The sequence below is a fragment of the Pezoporus flaviventris genome, unplaced genomic scaffold, assembly GCF_033815535.1.
Source record: "Pezoporus flaviventris isolate CSIRO_AGI_PZ_B2104156 unplaced genomic scaffold, CSIRO_AGI_Pfla_v1 ptg000050l, whole genome shotgun sequence".
NCBI lineage: Eukaryota > Metazoa > Chordata > Aves > Psittaciformes > Psittacidae > Pezoporus > Pezoporus flaviventris.
In genome coordinates, this window is record NW_026892598.1 from 4,626,603 (window position 1) to 4,653,688 (window position 27,086).

Consider the following 27,086-nt stretch of genomic DNA (forward strand, 5'->3'; position numbering starts at 1 on the left):
GCACCAGGGTCTCCGTGCTGTCGGTCCTGCCTTGCGGCTCCTGGCGGCGGGAACGGCGGCAAAGGTCCCCGCGGCTGACCTCAGCGCGGGCGGGTGCTGCCACCTAGCGAGCACAGGAGGCGGCACCAGCGCGTCCCCTGCCCCTCGGGACCCCGGTGTAAGCCGGGGCCGGGCCACACGCGGCGCACCGCCTCAGCGGGCTGGCCGGCTGCCAACAGCACCGCCCCGTCCAGGCTCCCATCCTGTTTGTTACAAACATGGCCGCCGCCACTGCGGCTGTGAAGGTAAGTTTGGATCTGTGTCGCAATGCGCTGTGGAAGGAGGCTGCGGGAGGCGGCGCCCGCTGCCGCCCTCAACCCCTCCCCGCCTGTCACCGTCCCCTCCTCACCACTCCCGGGCCGGTTGCAGGCTGGAAGGAAGGAGGGAGAGAGGAAGCGAGTGAGGAGAGAGGAAGGGAGCGAGCGGGAAGGCACCGGCCATACCGTTTGGGGCTGCGCTCTGGGAGCTGCCCCTGCCGGTGGATGGAGGTGCTGCCTCTCGCTCCTATGTTCTTATCCGCTCCCTTCCTTCCTCTCTTCTCCCCGTCCGCCAAAGGGAGCGGGCTTGGGAGCACTCTTGGACGCCGGGCGGGACAATGGCCGCCATGGCGGGTCGCGTGTTCCGGGTAGAGGGGCCTCTGCGCTGCTCCCCGCGCCTCAGGCTGCGCCGTGGCGCTTCTATAGTTACTCGTCCCGGCTTCTGTGGGAGTCCGGCCCCAGTGTGTCGCTTTGATCAGTGAGAGAGGCCAGGCCGGGTTTGTGACCAGCGCAGGGTGCGCACGGATTCTGGAGCTGCGGCTGAAGTTTGACGGAAGATGGCTCCAAAAGGTGACGGTCTGTGCGTCAGGCCAGTTAGGCGGAAACTCTGGGTTTTGTTTTGACAAAGTATGAATCAGTGTCCTGAGGTGAAGTAACTCTTGTTCCGGTGTGTAGAAATCGGTTATAAACAGTCTTTATTTTACAGAGACAGAAGGTTTATTTATTAACTGCATGCAGCTTGCTGTTTATCTCTGTAAAGTCTTTTAAATAAAATTCTCATTATCCCCAAAACAGGAGAGGAATACAGATGTATTCACTCGTTATCACAAAGGCTCATAGCTGTTCATGAGAATGCTTAGTATGTACTGCTGTTAAAGATCCTCAGATGGACAAGTGTAGACTCCTCTCTGGCACTTCATTGTCTTGTGCTTTAACCTATATGAGGAATTTCATCAAACAACAAGTGAAGAAAAGCATACTCTTAAGTGTGGTCATTACTCGGACTCCCACAGAGAAATGCTTTTGATTTTCTAGTTACTAGTATTATTATTTTTTTGTTAGATTTCACTTTTGTTGCTCTTCTTCTCAATGTTAGAGATGGACTATACCATAGTAAAATATTTCATACTTCATTCCACCTCAGTTCCCTTCACTTTAGATTTAATTCTAGATAACCTTAGCTACAGCTCTCATTAATTTTTTGCAGCTTATGTCCTTCATGTCCTTTCATAGAATGCAAGCTCTGGAATGGAGCAAACAGTCTTACTACCTCTTTCCATTCCTGAGATCACTCCTAGGTGTGACTGTCCCTGCCTTTTGAGGAAAGGTGAGACTTTTCTACCTGAGTCGGCTCCTCTCTGCCATTCCTTGCCTTCAGTGCCAAAGCTGTTAGGTGGAAGTAGACCTGAGTTCCCTTGGCAGGGTATCTCACCACTGAGCCTAGAGCAGCCACATTCCTTTTGATAATTCACTAGAAGGTCTGTAAAGCAGAATTTAATATAGAGTCAGTTTTTTTGGTCTCTAGTCCCAAAAGCAACTGATATTCCTGGGGAGAAATAATGTAAACTGGAGGAAAAATAATTCTCTTGCAAAGAAGTAAAAATTAATTTTAGAGTTGGAGCTGCCAGCTTTTCCCATTACGTGACTTGAGAAACAGCTGCCTCAACAAATCTCTGCTGGCCTAACTTTTCTTCTACAGTAGCTGCTCTCCTGTGAATTACAGTGAGCCCAGTATTCCTCTAGCCAGTGTTGCCTCACGTGGTGTGAAGCTTGACTGCTGCTGAAGTGTTTTGCAGGTAGGAAGAAGGCAAAAGCAATTCAAGGCAGTCTAGCACTTCTGTGCTGTGGGTTCTCCACTCTGGGAGCTGTGAATATTTTGCTACCTCATTGCACTGCTGCTCTTTCTGACAGCATGGTAAAAACCTACTCTGGTACTGAAATGTTCAGCAAAAGCACCTGTTGACCCCACTGCGGTCCAAGAACAAATCTGAAAGCAACCTCACCAGGGCTATGCTGCTGTGAACAGACTAAGCTCTGTGCTGCCCAGATCAGGATTGCTGCTTTCTGGTACAGCAACAGTCTGTTACAGTGCTGGATCTTTGTGTTCATAGGGACCTTAGAGCATTGCAGCTCCAAAATAACTTTACATCATGTAGCTATAACTAGTATCTCCAACAGTGCACTCTTCCTCAACATTGCACTTTTTTCCACTTCAGCAGATGTAAAAATACAGACAGATAAGCATTCCCTTTTTAGTGTTGTCAATCTTGAGTCACAGGGCACTAATAAAACAAACATTATACCAAACTGCACCAAATTAAGTTACTCAAGGAACCATTTTTCTTCTAGATCTGGAGAAAAAAAAAAAAAAGGCACCATTTTATCCGGGCTCCTATTGATACAGTAATCTTCCACGTTTACTAAATGCATGCATGGACAGTATTAAAGGTAGTATTTTCACAGAATCACACAAGAGGTTGGAACAGATCACCAGCAGTCATCTAGTCAGGATGTCTAGACAGCTCTTGAATATCTCCAGGAAAGGAGACTTCACAGCCTCTTTGGGCAGGCTATTCTAATGTCACCCTCACAGTAATGAAATTCTTTTACAGGCGAAATTCATGTACAGGTAGAACTTCCTGTGCTTTAGTTTATGCCTGTTGCATTTTGTCCTATTGCCTGGTATCTCTGACTGTTTGTTGATTGTGAATTTTATGATTGCTACCGTTGCACACTTATTACATGATTTTTAAGGCAAAAAAAATTATTTATCCTAAAAATTAAATAATTTTCATGAGCAATCTAAAAATCTGAACATAAATAAGCAACATGAGTAATGTGGGAACAGACCCGGTCTTCCCTAGTGCTTGAGTGTATTCGGGGTTGGAGTTTGGATTTTTAATGGTATTTTCGTTTGCACTACTCCTCGTTTTCCACGGGGGGGTAGCAAAAGGAAATAAGAGATCTGGATAAAATTATTACAGTGTTTACGTCATCTGGTGTGGAAAGCTTTCTCAGAGAAGTTTTTGATGAGTAATGAAGACACACAGAGCCTTTGCTTGTTGAAATGAAGTGTTTGATGAGGCAAGTTACATAGTGGTTGAACAAATGAGGTCTCTATGAATGTGGAAGTTAAGAAAAAGCTAGAGGAAAAGACAGTTGGGTGTGTGCTGTGGAAGGGTGGTGTTGTGTGTTGAAGTGTGGAGGTTTTACTTGAGAGTTTTTCTGTCTTTAAAAATAATAGTAAATGGTGGAACTATGTAGAAATGAGTCATGCCATGGTGGCTTCAGTTTCTTTTTTTCATGATAAGCAGCTCAGCCATGATATGAATTCTTCATCTTAAAAGTGAGACAAACTTTGAAACAACTGGTTGCATTGGAGCAGGAAAAAAAAATAAAGTGTAGTAGCATTTTCTCTGTATGTGTTAAATAGTGACATTATTTTTAAATATGATTTCTTTAAATGACATTTAGGCTTTAGCTTGTGAAGTGCCTGACAGTAGCCATTCTGTACAAAGAGTCAAGAGTCAAGAATACAAAGTCAAGAGAAAACTTCTCTTACTGAAAATGGAATTCCCACTAGAAAGACAAAACAAGATAGTTTTCGATAGTGAACTAGAAACAGGAAAATTCAGAGGAATTTTTCTTAAGGTGGAGAATGAAATGACAGGTCAATTTAATCTTCATAAAAATGCATGTGTAAAATTACCTTTTATTTCTTTCCCCTTTTGTACAAAAGAACTATAATAGATGAGCAAAAACAAGAAATCGGTGGTTACTGAAGCATGACAGATAAGTGGTAATTGAGTCACTTCATGCTTCTTCAGTACAAGCGGTAAAACACAACAGGACTTTTAGCCTATTTCCTAAGGAAATAAAATGTATTTTATTTATGTGGCCTTCTGCTTTGCCCTCTCTTCCATTTCCACTATGTTTGAAACTATTAGTCAATTTCATAAGAAATTGGGGAAGAAGTATTTGAAAAGACTTCATAAAAAGTGTAGGAGCAAGAGTCTGTTAAAGTTTCTACTTAGAGAAGGGTTGTGGGTTGAATAAAACCTGACATCAGTGTATTTTATTTACACAGGAGATAATTAGTGACTCAGCTGTAGGCAAAATTTGAATAAGTGTTTACACCATCTTAGGTACAAGATAGTCTAATTGCAAATATGTGAGAAACCCAGCAGTGCTCACAGCAGGTGAAATTGTTAGTAGCTTATTTTTGTTTCACTTGTCAAGATGATACTGAGCTGTCCCCTTTTTAAGAAGCCGTACAGAGACTATTTGCAGAAGCAGGGAAGTTCTTAGATCTTGGCAAGACAACACAAAAACCTGATTTTTAAAATAAAAACAAAAACATTTTGTATGTATAATACTATATATTAATGCCTGGTGTTCCCTATGGGGGTGTCCTGGTTTCAGCTGGGATCGAGTTAATTTTCTTCCTAGTAGCTGGTACAGTGCTGTCTTTTCGCTTTAGTCTGGGAATAATGTTATAACACACTGCTGTTCTGCTTGTTGCTGAGTATCAGCACTTAACCCTGATCAAGGACTTTTCAGTCTCTCATGCTCTGCCAGTGAGGAGGGGCACAAGAAGCCGGGAGGGAGCAGGGACAGGACACCTGGCCCAAACTAGCCAAAGGGATATTCCATACCACAGCACATCATGTCCAGTATATAAACTAGGGGTGGTGACGTGAAAGGCCCAGCTGCTTGGGTCAGGCTGGGCATCAGTTGGTGGGTGGTGAGCAATTCTATTGTGTGTCACACTGGTTTCTTCTGGGTTGTTTTTTTCCCTGTTTCCTTTTTAGTTTTATATTCTCTCCCGTTGTTACTTCCTTTATCATTATTATTACTATTAGTATTATATTGTACTTTAGTTACTAAACTGTTTGTATCTCAACCTGAGGTTTTTACTTTCTTTTGATTCTCCTCCCCATCCTACCAGGAGAGAGGGGGAAGGAGGAGGTGAGTGAGTGGCTGCATGGTGCTGAATTACCAGCTGGGCTTAAACCATGACACATGTATAGGGCTCTTTTCCCCATGCAAACAAAACCCCTTTTGTTATAATGTGCTTTATACAGGTATTTACCATTCATTAGAGGCATTCCCAAATAACATCTTTCATTTTTATATTGAGAATAAATGAATGGATACATCTTTGTGCATTTTCTGTAGTTTGTTATTTTGTTTGTTTAATTTTAAAGAAAAGAATTGTAATTTAAGAAATTGGCAATTTAAGTACAGCTTAAAAATATTTAAATTTAAATACAATTTTTTTTAATACAGTTAAATTTTTAAGTTTAAATACAGTTTTAAATACCATTTAAATACAGTTTTAAAGCCAGTCATTTGAAATTTTCTTTGTGTGAAACTGTGCTTGGCATACTATGTTTTGTTGATTAGTAAGTCTTACACCGTCATGTGTGTGACATTTGTAGCTGCTTAGTTAGTTTTTCAGACATGCTGTTAAATTGAGTGTAATCTTGAGAAAACTAATATGTATTTTTCTGTGTAAGATTGGAATTATTGGTGGAACTGGCCTGGATGATCCAGATATCTTAGAAGGCAGAACAGAAAAATATGTTGACACTCCTTATGGCAAGGTCTGTATAACCTATTATTATTAGTAGTAGTAGTAGTAGTAGTACATTGCTGAAACTCTTTCTGTTTTAAAAGATGTTTGTGTTCTTTAAGAATTTTCAGACTGTTAAATGAATGCATAAAGCAAGTATTGGCACAAGACTTTATTTGCTGTATATTGTGTGATTCTTGGCTTGTAAAACCAAGGTGTTACAGAGCTAATGTACAGAGGAGACTGTAACTCTTCTCATTTGTAGATTGGATGAATTCGCAGACTTTGTCCTGGATTCACAGTCAAGAGGGATAAACCCTCACTTTCAAATCCGTGCTGTTGTGTGACATATAGTATATGTCGGATTGCTTCAGGAACCTTTCTGAATTGCAGAAAACTGTCCTTTGAGGTATATGGGCCACCATTTTCCCTCTAACACTGAGTTATTCTTTAAATACCAATGCTCTCCTTACAGTCATGCTTATAACCACATCAGTTGAAACTGATTTGAAAATGAAACTGGTTTTGGGGCACAAGTGTTCTTGACCAGCTGTCCTTCACGTCTCTTCAGCCCGTTTCCTCAGCAAAAGAGTGAAGGCTAGGCATGTTGCTATATACACAATGCTGAGTGTGAAGAACAATTGCTGCCCCAAAGCATTTGGAGTAGGAACAGGCAAGACAAAGACTGAGAGTTACATAGGTAGGAAACCAATGGGGAGAGAAAGTTTCTAGTTGACACAGGAAGTTCAAAGAACTGGATCTTAGTTACTTTGTAATGTCATAAGATAGAGGGAATCTGGGTGCTTTATCTGAATCTGAATCACATCCTATGAAATCTACCAGTATATACATCTAATAAAACATCTGGCATGTGGTAACAAGAGACATTTTATGGGTAGAAGCTTGCCAGAAAGCTCAGCACTATGATATATGATTGAAAATCTGAATCCATGCCTCCATTCAAAATGGTTTATGGGGAAAATAAGAGTGTAAAGAGCAAGCAGAGTTTGTGTGTGTACCATTTAAGAAGGGGGAGGAGAAAAATATTAAGGGAGGAGGAAACATGATCAGAAAAATGCATTTGACTTTTCTAGCAACCTTCAAAACTGCAAGAGAGTGAAAGGATCTTGCCTCCTCCATTTTCTGTATCCTGCTCTTCAGATGGTACCTAACATTGGTTTGAAGTGGAATCCACTAGCTAAACAAAACAAGTTACCAGTGCCTTCCCTATTTTTTGTCATAATGATCGCAGCATGGCTGTGTCTGAAAACTGCTCAGAAATTAAAAATACCACTATGCTTGTAGCAGATATTAACTGAAGTCTTCATATCCAGGAAGGGTGAAACCTCTCATAGGGGTCTCTTCAGATCAGGGTTAGGGGCACAGTGGCAGCACAACACTGGGAGGGCTGTTCAGTCACAACAATGGGATAGAACAGGATTTGGGTAGCCCAAATAATGCAGTGTGGTACGTTGCCTACAGCAGGGTTTAGTATTACTGAGAGAAGTAGGAGTACCTGCAGGATGGCTCTTGCACAAGGGAGTGGAAAAAGCTTCCATGATCCAGCACTTTTAGTGTTAGTAGGTTAGTATGGAAGACTTTTTATTTTGGAAGCATCTTAGCTCAGTCTTTCTTCCATGTTCTACACAGAATGCAACAGAATAGGGGAAAATAAATCTTGGCTGGCTGTTGTGGTTTGTGAGAAACTTTGATCAACGGACTGTGTCTGAGCTTGTGCATTATACATTTAGCATAAACGTGAAGAAAACTGTTTCTTTACTTTCAGAATCAGAATAGTAGCTTACATTTTGTTCATAGAGAGTCCTTGAATTGTCTTCTGCTTTGGCTTTCTGAAATTATATGAATCATTTCATAACAGAATTTACATCAGTAAGGAACTTGATTTTTTTTCAGGTGAAATATGGAAAAGTTTAAAGGAAACTAGTATGAGAATTTTTGCAGTTCTCTATATTGGCATTGGTCCTCTCATGGTCTTTCAAGTTACATTAGTAATACTAGTGAAAATGTGGTACATTTGTTTTTTATTAAATAAATAAGCTTACACTTGTTAATATTCCAGCTGTCTTTTCTGCCTTGTCCACTTCCACCATTTTCATTGCATCCAAAATTTGATATTCTGTGGAAAATACCCTAAAACCTTTTAGCATTCCATTTCCAGATAAGGAAAATACTGTTCTTTTCTAGAATAAGAAGATTGTTGCAACAGCATTTATATTCATCATTAAATTTTGATGCAGATATACTTTCAATCACATTGTTTTACTTCCTGGACAACAGAACTTGGTTCTGAATTATCTTTCCCCAAGTCAGCAAAATATCTTCCTGTTCTAGAAAACTATTTTAGGTGCCCCCTCTCTTTTTTTGATCATAAGCATACCTGGCAAACAAACTGCGGGCAGGGGGGTTCACCTTGTGAATGAAAATCAGACCATGTGACATAACACTGAAGCTTTTCATCTGCCTCTCCCAAACAATGTACATTGCTTGGTTCCTAAACTAGATCACAGATTAAATGGCTTGAGGAACCTGTGAGATACTTCTCCATCTCAAGTTTTCCATATTTATTTTGCTTGTACATTCTTTTATTCGGTTCCAGCTTGCTTCTGAGGTAAGACAAAGGAAAAAAAAAGTTCTGTAAACATCATATGAACAATATATATGTTCATGTTGCATACAAAGGAGATTTATTTCAGTTGTTTGTTACTGTCGTCATTTAGGATTAATTGCTGTGCTTCTTTGCTTTCTTTTCTGTTTTGCAACACTGAGTAATATATATCTGACTTCGACTTTCTGGAAAGGGGAAGTAGTTAAATACATGTATGAATTATTAATGTTTGAGAACATTTTATTGGGCCTTTTATTAAATCTTGTTTTTAAAATACTGAGCTTTAAATTCAGATTGCTCCTTTGTAAGTTTTGTTATTTTATCAGCACTTCAAAGCTTCTGACTACAACTGAGATAATAGTAGAGAGGTACAGCATTGGAAAGAACTTCTGGGAGAAAGAGAACAGAACAGAAGCATGCACTAACTCTTACATACTTTGAAGTTTCTGTATCTTTCACTTCGTTATAACTTTTACACACACTGATTTGTCCTTATTTCCTCTCTTTTAATGACCCACAATACAGTATCTGCACATTATTCACTTAATTAAACTGTCAGTTCATCATTTTCAAGCACATTCTTTGCTCAAAATATTTCTTTTTTGCCACCATGTTTCTAGTAATCATGTGCAAGAAGGGTATGCAGGCAGTCACCTGGAAGATGCCCTCAAAGTGTTCTATGGAAATATGTGTGAAGATGACAACTAGATCACCCTGAAGCCTTTTGAAATTACTAGGGTGAATGTAGATACGGAAAGAAACCCTGGCTGCTGCAGCTAGATTCTGAAGCCTGCTGGATTTCAAAGGTGTTTCATTTTAGCTGCATCAGCTGTAAGCCAGAATTCAGTGGAGCTGTGTGGTGGGGATGAACATCAAATAGAAGTTAAACTACACCTTTCTACCCCAATTTGGACATTAATATAAACTTGAACCTATCACTTGCAATAAAATTTGAATCTGTCACTTGCAAAGAAAAGGGTCCAGTCTTCAACTTACTGATCTTTTAATTTTCATTATCTCATAAGGTTTAATAAGGCCAAGTGCAAGGTCCTCTAGCTGGGGTGGGGCAGTCCCCAGCGTCAACTCAGGCTGGGCAGAGGATGAGCTGAGAGCAGCCCAGAGGAGAAAGACTGGAGGTGTTGGTTGACAAGAAGATCAACGTGAGCCAGCATTGTCTGCTCACAGCCCAGAAACCCAGCTGTATCCTGAGCTACCTCAACAGGAGCATGACCAGCAGGTTGAAGGAAGTGATCCTGCCCCTCTACTCCACTCTCATGAGATTCCACCTGCAGTACTGTGTTCACCTTTAAGGACCCCCAGTGCAGGAGGAACATGGATCTGCCCAAGCAAGTCCAGAGGAAGCCATGAAAATACTCAGAGGGCTGAAGCACCTCTGCTATGGAGACAGACTGGGAGAGTTGGGCTTGTTCAGCCTCGAAAAGAGAAGGCTCCAGGGAGACCTTAGAGCAGCCTTCCAGTACCTAAAGGGGTCCTACAAGAAAGCTGGGGAGGAACTTCTTACGAGGGCATGTAGGCATAGGACAAGGAGGAATGGCTTTAAGTTGAAAGAGGGTAGATTTAGATATAAAGGCCTAAAGATCTTTAGATATAAGGAAGACATTCTTTACCATGAGGGTGGTGAGGTGCTGGCACAGGTTGCCCAGGGAAGCTGTGGCTGCCCCACCCCGGCTGTGTTCAAGGCCAGGTTGGATGGCTGTTGGAGCAACCTGGTCTAGTGCAAGGTGTCCCTGCCTGTGGCAGGGGGTTGGAACTGGATGAGTTTTAAGGTCCCTTCCGACCCAAACCATCCTATGATTCTATTCTATGAACTAGTTACTATAAAAAAATAAAATATTCTACATCAACTAAGCAACATGTACATGCTGCTTATTTTCAAGTTTGTGTAGCATTGTTTGAAATACTGTTTCAAAGTATTTGAAAGTATTACTGTTTCAAACCCTAAAGCACAGAGTTGCAATATTAATCTTGGCAGGAGCATATTAAAATTGTGATTTCGTGTTAGATCTGCCTGTTCTAACCCGCCATACCGTTACTAACCCATCATATCAAATTACAGAGCAGAGCTGAAGAAAATGTGAGTCTACAGTGGTAACCAGTATTTCCTTTCATAGCTGTCCTGCTTAAGTAGTAGTTAAGGTTTCTAATGTGATTGTGAGGCTGTAACTCATTGTTATTTGCTTGTTTTGCAGCCATCAGATGCTTTGATATTGGGAAAGATAAAAAATGTGGACTGTGTTCTGTTGGCAAGGTAAATGAACATTTTGAGAGAGTTTATATTATGTGTTCTAAAGTTTTCTCAGAAGTTTCTTTTTACATTAGGTGAGCTGAATTTTTACTCTGACTTCGCCTTGTTCTTTGTGGACTTTTTTTTTTTTTCTGAACAAATTTGGTGCTGCAGGGAGTAAAAGCATAAAAAGTACCGTCTAGGTTAGGAAAGGGAAATCCAGTGGGGGTGCTGCCTGCTTTTGTAATAGGTAGGTAGTGCCTGATAAGCCCAGTAATCCATCTCCTCTCTGTATTTGCAATTTTCTATTGTGAAACTTAGAAGTTGCCTGTTTCCAGATGAATTATATCTCTGGTATCCCTATAGACTCTTCCAAACCATTCCCTTTTATTACTGAGTCCTCTGGCTGTTACCTTTATTGCTTAGGAGGCTGCATGCCCTCTAGTTATCCTTCCTTGAGTCATTTTTATTCAGACATCTCTTAAAGAGACTCAGGAAGCAGGGACTGCACTTGGGTGTATGGAAATACCACAGTAGTGTAAACATGGATACCTAGGACGAGTGTGCTGCTAAATTAAATATAAGAATAGTAAAACATCTCACAGCATGACCAGAGCCAAGTGCTGATAGTGTCTGTCAGCAGTTCACAGGTGGTGAATTGAGTCCAGGATCCACCCAGAGTCCTGTCAGAAGCAGCAGAAAATGCAGGAGTAGTAGGGCCAAAGATAGGCTGGAGACAAGACTGCAGCATGTGTCCAAAGTCCATCCAGAAAACATATCTCAAGGCAAACTACAGCATAGGTCTAAAGGCCATCCTGGAGGCAGGGCTGGGGACAGGCACACCTGTGACATAGCTGAGGCCAGGAATGGAGGCTGAGGCCTGACCTTGGAGGCAGGAGGACCTAGGTTCATGGGTGTTTGGGTGAAGGGTGAGGCAGGCCAGGGCAACTACGACTCAGTGGTGCCCTTAGGGCCTCAATTCTTTTCGTTACAGTATTTTTCCATTAATCTACTCAGTGTTAAGTGTTTCTGCAACTCCTCTTTTGTGTGTGGTTTTACTTATCTTTCTTGCGCCGACTTTGCTCATGCATTTTATTCACCTGGACAACATTTTTCTGATTTTCTCAAATGAAATGCTAAGCCAAGATCTCATAGCTGTACTATATTAAAGTCAAACTTGGGTTACAGGTGGCTGAACTTACAAGCTGTGGTTTACATCCTCATTGGAACTTAGAACCATTCATATACAACCTTCATAAGTTTACTTCTGGGGCTGAGAAACTTGCAACTTCACTTTGTGTTTTGGGAAAAATAACACAATTGCTTGAGAATGTCAGATTTTTTTTTTAAGGCATACATATTCTTAAAGAGGATTATGACAACAAAAATTAAAAAATAAACCTACATGCCTAGCAGCTTACCAGAAATGCTAATGACAACATGAGAATCTTCTCTGACTGCTTGGTCATGTTGTGTGCAATGCCCAGTTCCCAACTGATTAAGTTCTTAAGACCTTCTGGTCTCTGTGAAAAAAATCAATTGGGAAATTAAGTTCCTCCTTTCCTCTTGTATGGTTGAAAATAACTTTCAAATTTGTTTGGTAACTGCATGAGTGATACACCTCTGTAGACATGACAGAGGTAACACGAAAGCTTGTGCTTACAAGACTAAGTATTTCCTGTCTTGGTAAAAAAATACACTGCAACAGTGTGAAGTGATTCTTCTAGTTTATGAAAGATCTCAGATCATTTTAAGAGCAAAGAGAAAAATGTGATGATTCTACAGTGTTCTTTGGGAAGGTGACTTTCTGTTCTTTCTGGTCTTAATTTCCTGTGATACGCTGTTCTTTTCTGGGTAGAAGAAAACAAACTGAACTTCTGAGCAGAAAATTTGTAGGCATATATAAATCTTAAAATTTGTTGTAGTATGTAGAAGATTAAATTTGTTACATTGGATTTTCAGAATCTATGGAACTGAAAAAATTCAGAGAAAAATGCTTTTTGTACTTTTGAAGCTGCTAAAGTATATTTGGATCATATTTTCAGGTTTCTTTCCCTTTCAGTCTTGAACTTAAAAATATTTCATTTAAAAAGAAGACTATACCAGTACTTCTTTAAATCAAATACTGAGAGAACATTAATACACTTAGGAAAACAAGCTACACTGAAAGTAGCTGAAATGATTCTACCTCCAATGTTCCACCTCCAGTGTTGTTAGAGAAATTACATTTTCTGGAATTCTCTTTAACTGGGAGAAAGAAGGCAATTTCAGTCTAGTTTATTTTACTCTCTTGCAATGTGTATCTTTGCAGACATGGAAGGCATCATACAGTTATGCCATCAAATGTCAATTACCGTGCCAATATCTGGGCATTGAAAGAAGAAAATTGTTCCCATGTATTAGTGACTACTGCCTGTGGTTCATTACAAGAGGAAATACAACCTGGTGATCTTGTCATAATTGACCAGTTCATTGACAGGTGAGTAACATTTGGGCTTAATTGTGTTCTTAGTTTTGAGGGAGAAAAATTGGACAAGTGAGGTTAAACTGTTTAATAACATGTAAATTTTTTTTTTTTTTTTTTTTGTGGAATGAGGTGGTAGCTTCAGTTCTTATGGCAAAAAGTAACATCGTACAAGAAGACATGATAGGAAACAGGAATGAGATTACAAGAAGTTCAGCTCTCAAGACACAAAAGAAAAATCAGGCTTTGAAGAATAGCCTCAAGCAAACTAACATATATCTCTTTTGGAAGAGCTTTCTGAAGAGAATATATCTTCTGCTCTCAGATGTGGGAGAGGAACATGAATAAGAGCATAGGCTGTTATAAATTTTAAGAATCTGAAAGGAGATGGAAAGGTGCAAGAAAACATAGTAGGAGCCAGGTAGGAAAATATGTACTGTAATAATGAAGCTCTGCAGAAGAGAGATCATATGCAACACAGTGCATAAAGATAGGAAGTTGTTTTAAAAACAGGATAGATGCTAGCATTTTTTATTTGCAAAGAATCAAAAAGAAGTAAATTTTTTCCAAAGTCTGTGTTTTCCAGTCAGTCCTCTCCTCTTTGATTATTTGACCTTTAGAAAAATTCAAGCACAGGGGAAAAAAAAAACAAACATATTTAAAGACCACCAACTACATCAAATACTTCAAAAATGTAGTTGCACTTTTTAAGAGGTAAATTTGTTATTTGTGCTTACAGGTGTTCTATATCTGGAATTATTTGGGTATTCCACCCAATTTTAAGTGTTTGGAATGGTTTGTGCAGCTTCTTTATGCTTTTGTGAGGCTGCTGGTAATACTTTGTTGCCAACTGAAGATGGATACCTACATTTGTTTTCTCCTGTGCTGGGGGCCCAGAGAGGTACTGGAGTCCCTGTTTTTTGGAGATATTCAAAAGTCACCTGAACGTGGTCCTGGGCAACCGGTTCTAGGTGGACTAGCCTGAGCAGGGGGTTGGACCAGATTACTCCAGAGGTTTTTTCTAACCACTTTTTCTAGCCACTCTGTAGCTCTGTGGTCTGTGGTCTTCATTTAGAGTTTATTCAGATGATCGCCAGTAGTAGCGCATAGCCCATATATGAGCAATGTTTTGTTCAGGCAAGTAAGTTTTCATTTCAGTGTAGAAGAGTGGGAACTTTTGGAGACTTGTTTCATGCTTCAGGAAACCAAGAAGCTACTCAGAAAAGTAGTTGAGAATGTTTCAGTATGGAAAACAATATGTAATAGGAATTTAAAGATCATTACTAGCCTGCCCTTTAATTCAGAAAACTGAATTAAAGACAAGTTTTAATAGTCTGTTTCTTTTGACAGTTTCATTTCTCTGATTAGTCTTTTTGCCTGAGGACCTCTGCCAGTGAGCGTCACACTGCTGGCTCTTTGGAGAGAGGGTCTGCATTTTTGCCTTTCACAAGGCTGTATCATTCCTAAGAGTTTTTCTTAAGTTTGTATATGTAGTGCTAAAATAGTGGGATTTCTTTATTAGACCATGTCATAATGTGGCCATTCTCTCCAAAAAACACGGGGTATCTGAAAGTCAGAGATGAATATCCTCAGAGCTTTTCTAAGCTCTTGTTGGCCTGTCCAACAACATCTGAAGTATTGTAGTGCACAAAATGGATTATGACTTTTCCCATTTGCTCCAATTCCAATTGCATATGTTTTTAATTTACTGATCTCTTTTCCTATTTTATTATCTCATCCTTAAGACTACACCATTGTTTCTTTTTATTTTTCCCCAAATCTACTCTGACATATAACTTGTATTTTATTTAAATATTTGCTGGTGACTTGGACGGGGAACTGTTTTGAGCAATAGTAACAGTAGAAATTTTGTGGTTTAGCTGTGGGTTGAATTTGACTGTTGCCTTACTTTTCTCCTGTAGAGTACAGTATTTACACACTGAGGGGAAGAAAAGAATGTCTCAAATAATTTTGTTCCAAATGGGGTTTGCCATACAATTAGCTGAATTAGCTTGAGGCAGTACATTTGAAGGTAAAGTGATGGTGGGCAACAGTCCTAGTAGTTGTCAGAATGGCATGCTGAATGGCAATTTTTGTAGCATTTGACCATTTCTGTGCAAGGAAACAGTTTCTCAATTGAAAAAAGGAAGAAGAAACATTCTTTTGCTTGCAGGCTACCAATACATGTATGTGATTTTTCTGAGAGAATGAAGACATCCTGTTCCAGGGTTTTTCTGATTAAATTCACACCTCTCTTGTTCAGGAAGCTGTTCCTATAAATTCTCATCTCTTAAATTTGGGAGTGAAATAATATGATCAAGCTCTATTTTGACTAGTTTGATTCAGACTTGATTCTTTTACTTCCTGGAAGCTTACCATGCTTTTATTTTCAGAGATTACTTGCCTGACTATTGAATTTAGCTGATTTCTTCTGGGTAGAATGGCAGCATATTGTGGCAGTTTGTGTAATTTAGGAATAAATTGGCTTTTCAGTATGTTAACAACAGATTTTCTCTAATTAATTGACAGTGTGCAACTGGAGTAACAGTTAATACTCCTGAGCTCAATTCTGAAAGGTTTGTACAGGTAGTCATTAATATCATACTGATACTTTTGTTCCATCCCAGGAATGCTGTTTTCAGATTTGTGTAAATATCTTGCTTTGTCTTCTGTTTTCTCCCTGTTCTTCTCATTGAGCATGTTTTCTGCTTTTCCAGGACAACTAAAAGGCATTGTACTTTCTATGATGGGCAGCATTCCAGTCTTTCAGGAGTATGTCATGTTCCAATGGCAGAGCCATTCTGCACCAAAACCAGAGAGGTTAGTGAATTTTGTAGTGATATTTAGAAATGTTACTTTTGTGGCACTTTCTTGTGATACAGTAGCCTAATTATGCATTCTTAGAATACAGTGGCAATGTGCATCTCTTTATTCCTGTTTCTCAAATATGTCATGGTGTGAAGGAAAAATGTGACATTTGGAAAGCATGGAAAATAACAAATCTTGTTTCTGTAGGAGCTGTCTTCCTGAGGGAGATATGCAGAAGACATCAGTTGGCAACGGAAATTTTTCCAGGATCTTAATAACAGAACAAAAGATCTTAATTTCATGTAACCAGAGAAGAAAGCAACAGACTGGACAAAGCATGAAATTAATTAGGGAATTAGTTCATTTTTGTTCTGAGTAAAACTTCACCTGTGGTAGATGCTCTCTGCACACTTAATACAAAGAATTAAATAAATAGTACTTTGGCATTCACAGAAATTTACAATATTGCATTTGTGCTTTTTTACATTGTAGCAATGGCTGACTGTGGAGAGGCAAAGCTTCGTTTAAAGGATGTTAAACATAGAAACAAGCCAAATTACAGTAGTCTTTTATTCTTAACTGTTGCTCTTAGTTTCACCATTTCAAGATCTTCAGGGTTCAAAAACACTTAAGACTAAGCAGTGTGAAGCTGTGCTCCCTTTTTCAACACCCTTAGAAGCTTCTGGGAGGAGTGCATCTGTGGTTAAATATGCCAGCTCAGTATATTCTTAGATTTGAGGACCTATTGGTCTACAGCATTGTTAGAGAAATGCTTCAGTCCACTTGGAATCAAGGTGTTTTGCAATGAAGTAAAAACATTTTACATCTCATGAAGAAACAAACCACTACATATTATACATGTACATGCTTTTGCCTTTCCTCCATTGAGCAGCAAATTATACAAAATACTTTGCATTTTCATGCAACAAGAGCCTAGACACATGCTCTTACCAGAGGTTAGTTGTTACATAGTTGCTTACTAACTTTGGACATGAAGTCATGTCTCAAGAGATGCAAGAAGTTTATTGAGAGCTAACTGTACACTTTCTGAAACTGGTTAAAACCAGTGTTATTACTGAAGTGATAGGCAGTATTTCATACTGTGTGCCTTTCTCACTTTTTTAACAAGGTAAGTAGATACGCATAAACCGTTTCCTGAGGTTGCAGGAAATACATGACAAGGCTAGTTTTCATTTGATTCTTGAGCAGCTAGAAAAGATGTTCATTTTTTGAAAAATAACAGAGAAACGCTTCTTTTTAAACAGAGAAAAAACATTTAGGTACTTCCCAGTCTCACATGTGATCATTACCTCATTAGCCTATGTGTTCTAATCAGCCTAACAGATGTTTTAAAGAACATGAGAACATGTGGTTTTGAGCTCTCAGTGAGGCTGAAAATGGATACTTTCACTTCATTTGAAAATGCCAGATAAAAGAGACTTTAACTTTTTTCCTGGAACTGTCCCTGAACATTCTTGGGATAATTTCAGCTCACTAACTTATCTTAGTTCAGGAGAATTTCTTAGATAAATGTAATAATAATGAAGTCAAAACTGTTACTGTAATAGACTATGTAAGGAATTTTGCATTAAAACATCTGAAAACTTTATATTAAATTGCATTTGTGTAAATACATGAAAGTAGTGTTTTATTTGGTTTATGCTCTGTAAATTAAATGATAATCTGAAAGGAATTTACCTTTTATCTGACTGTAAAATTTTTAATAATGTAGGGTGCCTTGGTTATTACTGCTTTCAGAAACAGAAACTAGCTGCAACAACTTATAGAGAGTAAAGTTGGAACTTTGTAAAGAGTTTCAGGGAAATACTGTTCAAGTGTGGTTTAAGTCAAATCACAATTGAAGTTCCCTTATTGATTTATTAATAACATATAATTAACTGGCAATAATTGAATAATATATTCAGAATGAATATCAGCAATAAACCACAACATTAAGTATGATTAATATTAGATTAACTTACAGCATGTGAATAAATACCTACAAGTTTTAAAATGTCATACTGTGGCTAATCCCCAGAAGCTGTGCTTTACCCCTATGCTCATTTTCACACAGTTGTATGAACAAATACCCTTTCGCAGCACATGTGGGTTACGTGCACCCATCCTCTTCTGCGGGTGCAGGTTCACCTGTAGTGGGAGATCTGGGTACTCCAGCTTTATGTGTTCTTGCTCTGCACCACACAATCCACTCATGTCAGTAAGTAGACACCTCAGAAGGTCTTATAGCACACTCAAAGTATCGCGGCTTGTTGCACCTGTGTATGTCGAGTGCAGGCTTCTAAAAGGCTTTTTCCAGGGAGGCTGCTCCACCTGGACTGTGGGAGAGTAATGATGCTGACAAGTCAGCTTCTGGTGGTGTCAGACTAGGTTTTCACTGCTGCTGTGTTACAGAGGTCTCTCCTGTCACAATTTTTCATACTGCTTTTATCCTTCTTTTCAAGCTTTTATTTTCTGTTGATAGTAATTTTAAACAGATATCATTGCAGTTACTTTCCCCTTCCTACTCAGGGCAGTTACAGGTGTGTCAGTCTCATTTATACTTGCTGGTACCCTCTTATTCCTACTGTATCAACTGGCGTTAGCCGGGCCATTTACCAAGAGAGAAGGTCATTGTGATTTTGTCATATACAAGGTCCTGGTTGGAACTGTAAAGGCTAATGTGAAGTACGTGGTATATGTAAAGTGTACAGTTCAGTTACTGGCATGGAAAAATGAAGTAATAATTTCTCTACAGATTCCCAGGGTACTCTTTGAAATATGTGCTTCATAGCTTGAGTTTTACAAGCATATAGTAATACAAAGTCTTACTTTTGAAAAAGTAAATTTCCTATTACTGTTTTCACCAGCTCAACTCCACCATGTGGTAATGTAGTGCTCAGTGGAGCATTTTAACCAATCTGTTCTCAGTATAAACCCAGCCTAAGTGTCATGCAAAAATTTTCTGTTTTCCAGTCTTCTCTGTCTGCATTTCCAAACAGTAATCCAACTGATACTTAACAAAATCAGAGGAATTCATGGAATCATAGAATAGTTAGGGTTGGAAAGGACCTTAAGATCATCTAGTTCCAACCCCCCTGCCATGGGCAGGGACACTTCCCGCTAAACCATGCCATCCAAGGCTCTTTCCAACCTTTCCAACACCACCAGGGATGGAGCATTCACAGCTTCCCTGGGCAACCCATTCCAGTGCCTCACCACCCTAACAGGAAAGAATTTCTTATATCCAATCTAAACCTCCCCTATTTAAGTTTGAACCCATTACTCCTTGTCCTAGCACTACAATCCCTAATGCATAGGCCATCCGTAGCATCCCTATAGTAGGACTATTAACATTTCTTACTGCATGAGGAAAGTGAAACTGATCCTTGGTTTTGGATGTCTCTAGCTGTATGAAGCTTGACATTTTTGTATAAAGCTAATTTTATTTGTATGCAAGTTTTTTGATGGGTTGCAAAAGTAGTGCATCAAGGGGAATTATTTATTTCCTTTTCCTGATATTGGCATGTTTTTCAGGTTCTCATTGAGACCGCCAAGAAGCTGGGGCTCCAGTGTCATTCTAAGGGGACAGTGATCACAATTGAAGGCCCACGTTTCAGTTCTCGAGCAGAAAGCCTTATGTTTCGCAGCTGGGGAGCTGATGTTATCAATATGACCACAGTGCCTGAAGTGATTCTTGCAAAAGAAGCTGGAATGAGTTATGCTAGTATTGCCATGGCAACAGATTATGACTGCTGGAAGGAGCATGAAGAAGCAGTGAGTAAAACTTTTTTTTTTCTCTGGGTCCTGTCCTGAGTAATCTGGATGAGAACCTGTAGGTTTTGTAAGAGATCATGTACTGAAATACATCTGTTTTTACATCAGTATTTCTGAGTTATTCTGGGTGAACAATTGTGAAAGTAAGAACAGAATCAGTTGTTGCTACCTCATTCATTTTCATAAACTGGCCTCACTACTAGCAAAATTGTCTATTCTTGCCTGAATCAGGGCATCTGTATATGAAGCTCATGAGCTCGTGTATGATTTGTCTTCCCATAATTTGTCTAGCGTTTTGGGGTTGGTTTTCATGTCTTTTGCAGCTCAGTGCAAAATGATGTATCTGCTTTAGTTCTCTTATTTGTGTAAAATACAATCAGACATGCGCCCACAGAGGAAAGAAGTTTTTACTGGCTAAAAAGATTTTAAGGCTTCACCTTTCCAGTTAGAGATGTATGAGTTAAATTAATTTATTTGGGTATTTAAATTGTGTGCCATCAGAAATAAGATACACCACTCAGTTTTATTGTATTTCTAGGTTTCAGTGGATAAAGTTTTAAAGACGCTGAAAGGGAATGCAAATAAGGCTACTAGCATACTCCTTACCGCTATACCTCAGATAGGTTCCATGGAATGGACTGACACCCTGCACAGCCTGAAAGTAAGTATACACGATGCTGATGAGTAGTAGGAACAATGTATGCATTTATACATGTAATATAGGTATACATTCCAAGATGTTTCTGCTTAAATCACAGCTTCTTAGAGTAGGTGCTTCAACAAGCTGAATCCATTTAAGATGAGTAAACAAATCCATACAAGATTCTCACAAGCTTTATTGCAAAGATCTAGCTTCAGTTTTAAAAAAGAGTTACAAAAGGTAAAAAAATTTAAGAACATCTGTATATTGTTGATGAAGTGTTATCCTTCATAGCACAGGTAAGATACAAGTCCGTGTGAGTATCCAAATGAAAAACGCGTACCTGTACTCAGTTTTAGCTTAGCTCTTCAAAACTATGAAAATCCAAGCAGAGAAAACTGAACCAAATTAAAAACATGGTGCTGTCTTAATATGTAGAAAGAAAGGAGTCTGTTATATATATATAGATAATAGACTGAAATTGTTGGAACTGTGTTCTCCCACAGGTTTCAGATCCACAAAGCATTAAAAAAATACAAGATAAAAACATTTGAAAATACATTGATGGGAAATTTGGGGGCAGATTTTTTCTTAGACAAGAGTTTACTTAAATATTTTAGATCACCTCCAGTAATGGCATGTTTGACGTTCATTTGTGATTATATCATAGAGGGAAAGAAAAATTTTAAAATAGTTTATATGTCTGTACAACTGTTTTTGAGATTTTGAGAGTTGCTGTTCTCTGGTAACTCCTCTCTTGGGTTCTTTCTTTCTTTTTTCTGAGAACCTACTTTTTATTAGAAGGTCTTTGGTTATGTTTGTGACTCTTCGTCGCCCAGTTATCTGAAATTTTAATGTTTCTTCTGTACATTTATGAGTTAACTGACTTTTTTCCCTTTCCCCTTTGCAGTCTTTAGGAAGTTATGTCATGGATGGGTAAGGGAGACAACAGAATCAGTATTCCTTCTCACCTCTACTCCACAGAAGATATTTTCAGAGGACAAGGGTTACACTTTTTGTTTTTGTTTACTAGGCATTTATATGCCTTGTATACAAAAAAAACTCTCAAGCGTTTGAACAAATAATCTAAAAAGAGGTGCTAGATATTCCTCAGCTACTTTGGCCGTGCTGTCATGCAAGGAAATTTTCCAAGCATATAATGCCGCCTAAGTACTGAGGAATCTGTCTCCAATTTTGGCAGGTGTACTGCAGTAGGCATTGTTCTGTTTCTTTCATTTGTATGATTGTCATGATTCTTCATCAGGAGTAAAAGAGCAGGTGACTGGCACTGAGTTTGCAAGGTTCCTCTTTAACAAATGCTAACCCTTCTTTCAGTTCATTGCAGCTGTTTAGAACACCAGTTCAAGTGCTTCATCCAGCTCAGCCCCTGAACTATTTGCTGCAAAGAAAATACGCATCAAAGGAAGGGTCATTCCATTCTCATATAGCTTCTTACACACTTAGGCATCTGCTACTGCCTGATCAGTGATGAGTATTGAGATAATTTTTCTTGGACTTGGCAATTCTTTTGTGTGTAGGCTATTTGCTGATAGTAACTTGGTTTGAGTGATAATATACTGAGCAAGAATGTTGATCTGAAGGCATTAGAAGAACTGAAAATAGGAACTATGTATGGGCAGTGAGGATTGAGATCTTATGTCAGAAGACCAGGAGTCATTGATTGGTTTCAATTTAAACAAGTACTCTGGAAAAGTGACAAGAAAGCCCAAGGCTTTGGAGGTTACCTCTGATTTTACTTAGTAAGGGCAGGAAAGGCTAAAAATCTTTGTTTGAGGCAGTAAATATTGCTAGTATAGATGAGAGATTGGTCCTAGGCTTCTGTGTTACTGAATAAGGAGAGAGACAGTTTTGCAATACAGCAAAGAGATGCATATATGTGTATGAGTGTGTAGTTGAACCATAAAGAGTTTTAAAAAAATATTCTCTTTGTAGATGTGTTCTTCTGTGTGTTTTACTCTGGGAATTTTAAAGGCCAGATGATGGAGGCACCTTTTCCTAGAGCTTGAAGGCAGTGCCTCTTGCATGCCCTGCAGTAACGTGGTAAGGAATGCAGACAAGGAGGCAGCTGAGCAAAACTGCAGCTGGTACTCTGCTATTATTGATGATGTAAAGCCATGCCAGCCTGTATCCAGGACACATCTGGGCATCTCATATGGGCATTTACCAGTGTCTGCTTCTAGTGTTTGGGAAAGCCTGTGAAACCATCTCTATATAGACACAATTTTTCCTCTGAGTTTTGTCATCTGGCTGTTGTGACTGGAGGAACTTCACCAGGCAGGAGTTCTTTGAAGTTTGTCTCTGCCTGGCTGCTGTCTCTTCCCATATGCGCCTTTAGAGAAAGGTTTCTGTTCTTGAGAGCTGTACTTCAATATTGATGGAAGAAACTTGTAGAAATCACTTTTTTTTAAGGAACTTCATTTTCAAAGCGTTCTGATTATATTTGTAAAGAGCTTTCTGGAATGTGATGTAGCCAGTATGCTAGCCTTAAAAATGAAAAGCAAGCTGCACAGTGTTTCATTTGTAGCCTGTGAGCCTAACATCTTTAATTTAGTGTTTCTTCAATATGATTGTTGTTCTCAGTACCAATAAGCCTGTTACTTAGGTTTATGGAGTTGTAATGTCAAGTCCTTGAACTGTTGGCAGGTATCCTGTCCCTGTAATTTTTGTGGTGTCAGAGGAAGTTGGAAATACTGTACACATGAAAAGAGTTATGCCTGTTTGTAATCCAAATAGAAGCTATGTAGTCTGGCTTTTATGTTGAAAAGTAATTCTGCTGTGCATTGGCAGAGGAAGCATTCATCTACTTTGTCTTTGTATTTCAGACAACAGTGCAGTGTTCGGTCATTCTGCCAAAACAGTAACAGCCTGGATGGATCTTGGAGTTCAGGTGCTCACAAGGAAGAGTGGATCACTCTTGAACTCCAGAGGTTATAATATCTTCAAAAACTATTACAAACATAAAAGATTACAGTAAACATTTACCAATGATAATGTGTAAGACAACTTTTATAACTTGTCGTGCTTGATAATGTATAAGATGTTGTCATGCTCTGTTCAGTGACACCTTTCTGGAAGAAAGGATGGGCTAGGTAATACTCTTACAGTTTCATAAAATAAGAACTAAGAAAGCAGATTCACAGGTATGCTATTTGCTTTGCTGTTTCTGCCTGCATCTTTTCCTTCAGCAAGGCAAATACTTACAGTTCACTTCAGAAACATACCAGAAAAAATGAACAATCCATTTCAAAACAGAATTATACTATTTTTGTACGTTATCAGTTTTTTTTTATTTCAGTGAATTTTTTTAAAGCAATGGTTTTTGTTTGTGTTATAAAAGACACATATTAATAATTGTGGTGGTTCTTTCACAGCAGCAGTTGTGAAATGAATGTTATCGCTTTAAATAATTAGGTAATGCCTAAGTCAATTTGTGCCTGGAAATGTACTTATGTCACTTGCAGAACTGTACTGCTGCCAGTGTCCCGAACACTGTGCTGGCCTTTTGCTGCTTCATTGATCTGAACAACTCCAAGATTAGTTTCTGGTTTAAGTGATGCATGTGCTTTGAATGTGTGCATTTCTTTTTTTACACAATTTGACCAGTAAAATACTGCGCTTCTTGCCTAGTAAATAAAACAAATGAAACCTATGCTTCTCCAAGCTGTGTGGAACTTTTTTAATTAATATTATTTACTTCTAGTCATTAGTGAGTGAATTTTGTTTGTCTGACAGTAACTTTTCCCATTCATGGGCAGGTTAGTGGTCATACCTTGTGAGCACCACTTGTAGAAAGACCACTTTCCGGAAGTACTGTGCTGCTGTTCTGAGTCCCTGAAATAGTAGAGATTGTTGAGACAGAAGTGGGTGAGAATCCAGTCCAAACCAAGCAAGGGAAAGATCAGAAACATGAAATGTATGGATTGTTACAGAAAAAAAAATAAAATCCAAAGGTAAACAAAAAAAGTAGGTACATAAAGATTTTTAGCTTACTAGTCCAGTCTCCTTCTGTGAAGCCTTTAGATTTGGTCACATTTTCCCAAGCAAAAACAGTGCAGATGCTTTTCAGGTGCTGGGAAAATAGTCTAACCAACTTTCTGTATTTCCTTTTTAAAGAAACTTAAATTGCAGGAGGCACACCTTGAAGCTTGACAGGAAGAAGGCTACCAATCTAACATAGCTTTTTCTTTTTGTGGTTTAAGCCCAGACGGTAGCTCAGAACCACGCAGCTACTAGCTCACTCTCCCTTTTCCTGCCCCCCAGCTCCCAGAGGGGTGGGGAGGAGAATCGAAAGAATGTAACTCCTATGGGTTGAGGTAAGAACAGTCCAGTAACTAAGGTATAGCACAAACCACTGCTGCTACCACCAATAACAATAATGATAAAGTAAATAACAGGGGGAGAGAATACAAAACTAAAAGGGGAAAAGGAAAAGCAGACGATAAATGCAAGTGAAGCACCATATGATTGCTCACCACCCACTAACCAATATTCAGATGAACCGAAGCAGCGATCTGACCTTCCAGGTAACTCCCCCCAGTTTATATACTGGGCATGATGCGCTGTGGTTTGGAATACCCCTTTGGGTCAGGTGTTCTGTCTCGGCTTCCTCCCAGCTTCCCGTGCCCCTCCTCACTGACAGAGCATGAGATTGAAAAGTCCTTGAACAGAGTAAGCATCACTAGCAAGAAGTAAAACATGGGTGTGTTATCCGCACTGTTCTCAGACTACAGTCAAAAAAAACAGCGCTGCAGCAGCTACTAAGAAGGAGAAAAATGGCTGCTACTGCTGAAACCAGGACAGATATCTGCCCAAATCAGATAGCTGCCCTTAGACAATGTTTTTCATTGTTGTTTTATGTTTGCCCCTGGACAATTTTAGTGAATTGGATTGGAACCATAAAACTTGGGGTTGGATGTTCTAAGAGAAAGCTGTTTCTGGGTGTCTGTTTTCAGTCCCCCTTGTTCTGTTTTTACATTCTGCAGTGACACAAGAAGATAACTTGTGTTAATTTTCTTGCTTTAGATACTGAGTACTTACAGTGTCATGGGACAGCATGTCACAGAGCAGATCCATTGGTAGTTTTGTTACACATTTCTGTTATAAATTCTTTATCTTTCTAAACAAGGCTAGATAAGGATAAGGAATTAGGTAGATGACCACATCTAAAGTTACTGTCAATAGCCCAGTGTCCAAGTAGAAACCATTAAGAAGTGGTGTCCCTCAAGGGTCTGTGCTGGGACCAACACCACATAGTATCTTCATCAATGACGTAAGATTGTGGGATTGAGTTTGTGCATGACATCAAGCTGAGTCAAGCTAGCTGATTTGCTGAAGGGTTGCCATCCAGAGGAACCTTGACAGGCTTAAGGAGTGAGCTTATGGGAATCTCATGAAGTTCAACAAGGCCAAGTGCAAGCTCCTACACCTGGGTCAGGTCAACCTATGGCATCATTACAGGCTGAAGGATGAAGAAATTGAGAGGGCAGCCCTGTGGAGAAGGGCTTGTGGATACGGGTGCATGAAAAATTGGATGTGAGATAGCAATGTGCTCTTACAGCCCAGAAAACCAGTTGTATTCTGGGCTGCAGCAAAAGAGAGATGACCTGAATGTTGAGGGAAGTGCTTCTCCCCAGCTCGTCTGCGTATGTGAGGCTGCGCCTACAGTACTGCATTCAGCTCGGGTCCCCTGCACAGGAAAGACATGGACCTGTTGGAACAGGTCCAGAGGAAGGCCACAGAGATGATCAAAGGGATGGAGCGCTCCTTCAATGAGGAGAAGCTGGGGCAGGGGGGTGGGGGGTGTCAACTTGCAGAAGTGAAGGCTGCAAGAGACCATATTGTGGCCTTTCAGATGGGGTTTATAGGAAAGATAGTAACATTTTTTAGCACGGCCTGTTGCAAAAAGGACAAGGGGGAATGGATTTTAACTATAAAAGGGTACATTCGGACTATATATAAGGAAGAAATTTTTTATGATAAGGATAGTGAAACATTGAATGAGGCTGCCCAGAGAGCTTGTGAATGCCTCATCATTGGAAGTGTTCAAAATCGAATTGGAGAGAACTTTGATCATCTTGATCTAGGGAAAGATGTCCCTGCCCATGGTGGGGAGCATTGGGCTAGATGGTCTTTGAAGGTCACTTCCAACCCAAACCATTTTATGTGTCTGTAATACCTATTTGCTCTGTCAACATAAGCATGGTATCTGAAGGTGTCTCATGCAGAATTAATACACAGTGGTAGTGTGCTTGTTCAAAGTTTAGCATAGATTTTATTCTCTTAGAAATGTATTGGGAGATACTTATCAATACTATATAATAAAGTTGGTAACTGGCAAGAAAAACATAGGTAACATGTAATTATATAAAGATAGGCCAAATAGCAGGTTTTACTTGTCTTTCTAAACAGTCCTAAGAAAAATACTGAATTTATTGTAGGAACTGCTGCAGGTATGCTAGAGAACAAGATGCAGATGTACTGCACCACTAAAACCAAGTAAACATTCTAGCAGAGAACAGTAGTTGTTCTTGGACTCAAAATGTCTCAATTGACAAGAGTGAGACAATAACACACAGAGGACTTCATTGATGGAAATTACTTCTCTTCTGTTTGACTGTCCCTCTGTGACAATTCTATT

The 27,086-nt window shown here is 39.4% G+C and overlaps 1 protein-coding gene across 1 annotated transcript; it reads left to right on the forward strand.

Annotated features, from left to right (window-relative positions):
- The first annotated feature begins 204 nt into the window (after window positions 1–204).
- On the forward strand, window positions 205–24,098 carry MTAP (methylthioadenosine phosphorylase). Its single transcript, XM_061468733.1, has 8 exons — window positions 205–284; window positions 5,816–5,902; window positions 10,708–10,766; window positions 13,054–13,221; window positions 15,924–16,026; window positions 19,549–19,788; window positions 20,327–20,449; window positions 23,272–24,098. The coding sequence occupies exons 1-8, from the start codon at window positions 258–260 to the stop codon at window positions 23,308–23,310; spliced, it is 846 nt and encodes a 281-aa protein (XP_061324717.1). The 5' UTR covers window positions 205–257; the 3' UTR covers window positions 23,311–24,098.
- The last annotated feature ends 2,988 nt before the right edge of the window (window positions 24,099–27,086 follow it).

Bases quoted from the DNA above. Each gene is read 5' to 3' on its own strand.
- MTAP (XM_061468733.1), top strand. From the start codon at position 258: ATGGCCGCCGCCACTGCGGCTGTGAAG. The intron at 285-5,815 runs GTAAGTTTGGAT...TTTCTGTGTAAG, and splicing joins CCGCCACTGCGGCTGTGAAG to ATTGGAATTATTGGTGGAAC. The intron at 5,903-10,707 runs GTCTGTATAACC...CTTGTTTTGCAG, and splicing joins TTGACACTCCTTATGGCAAG to CCATCAGATGCTTTGATATT.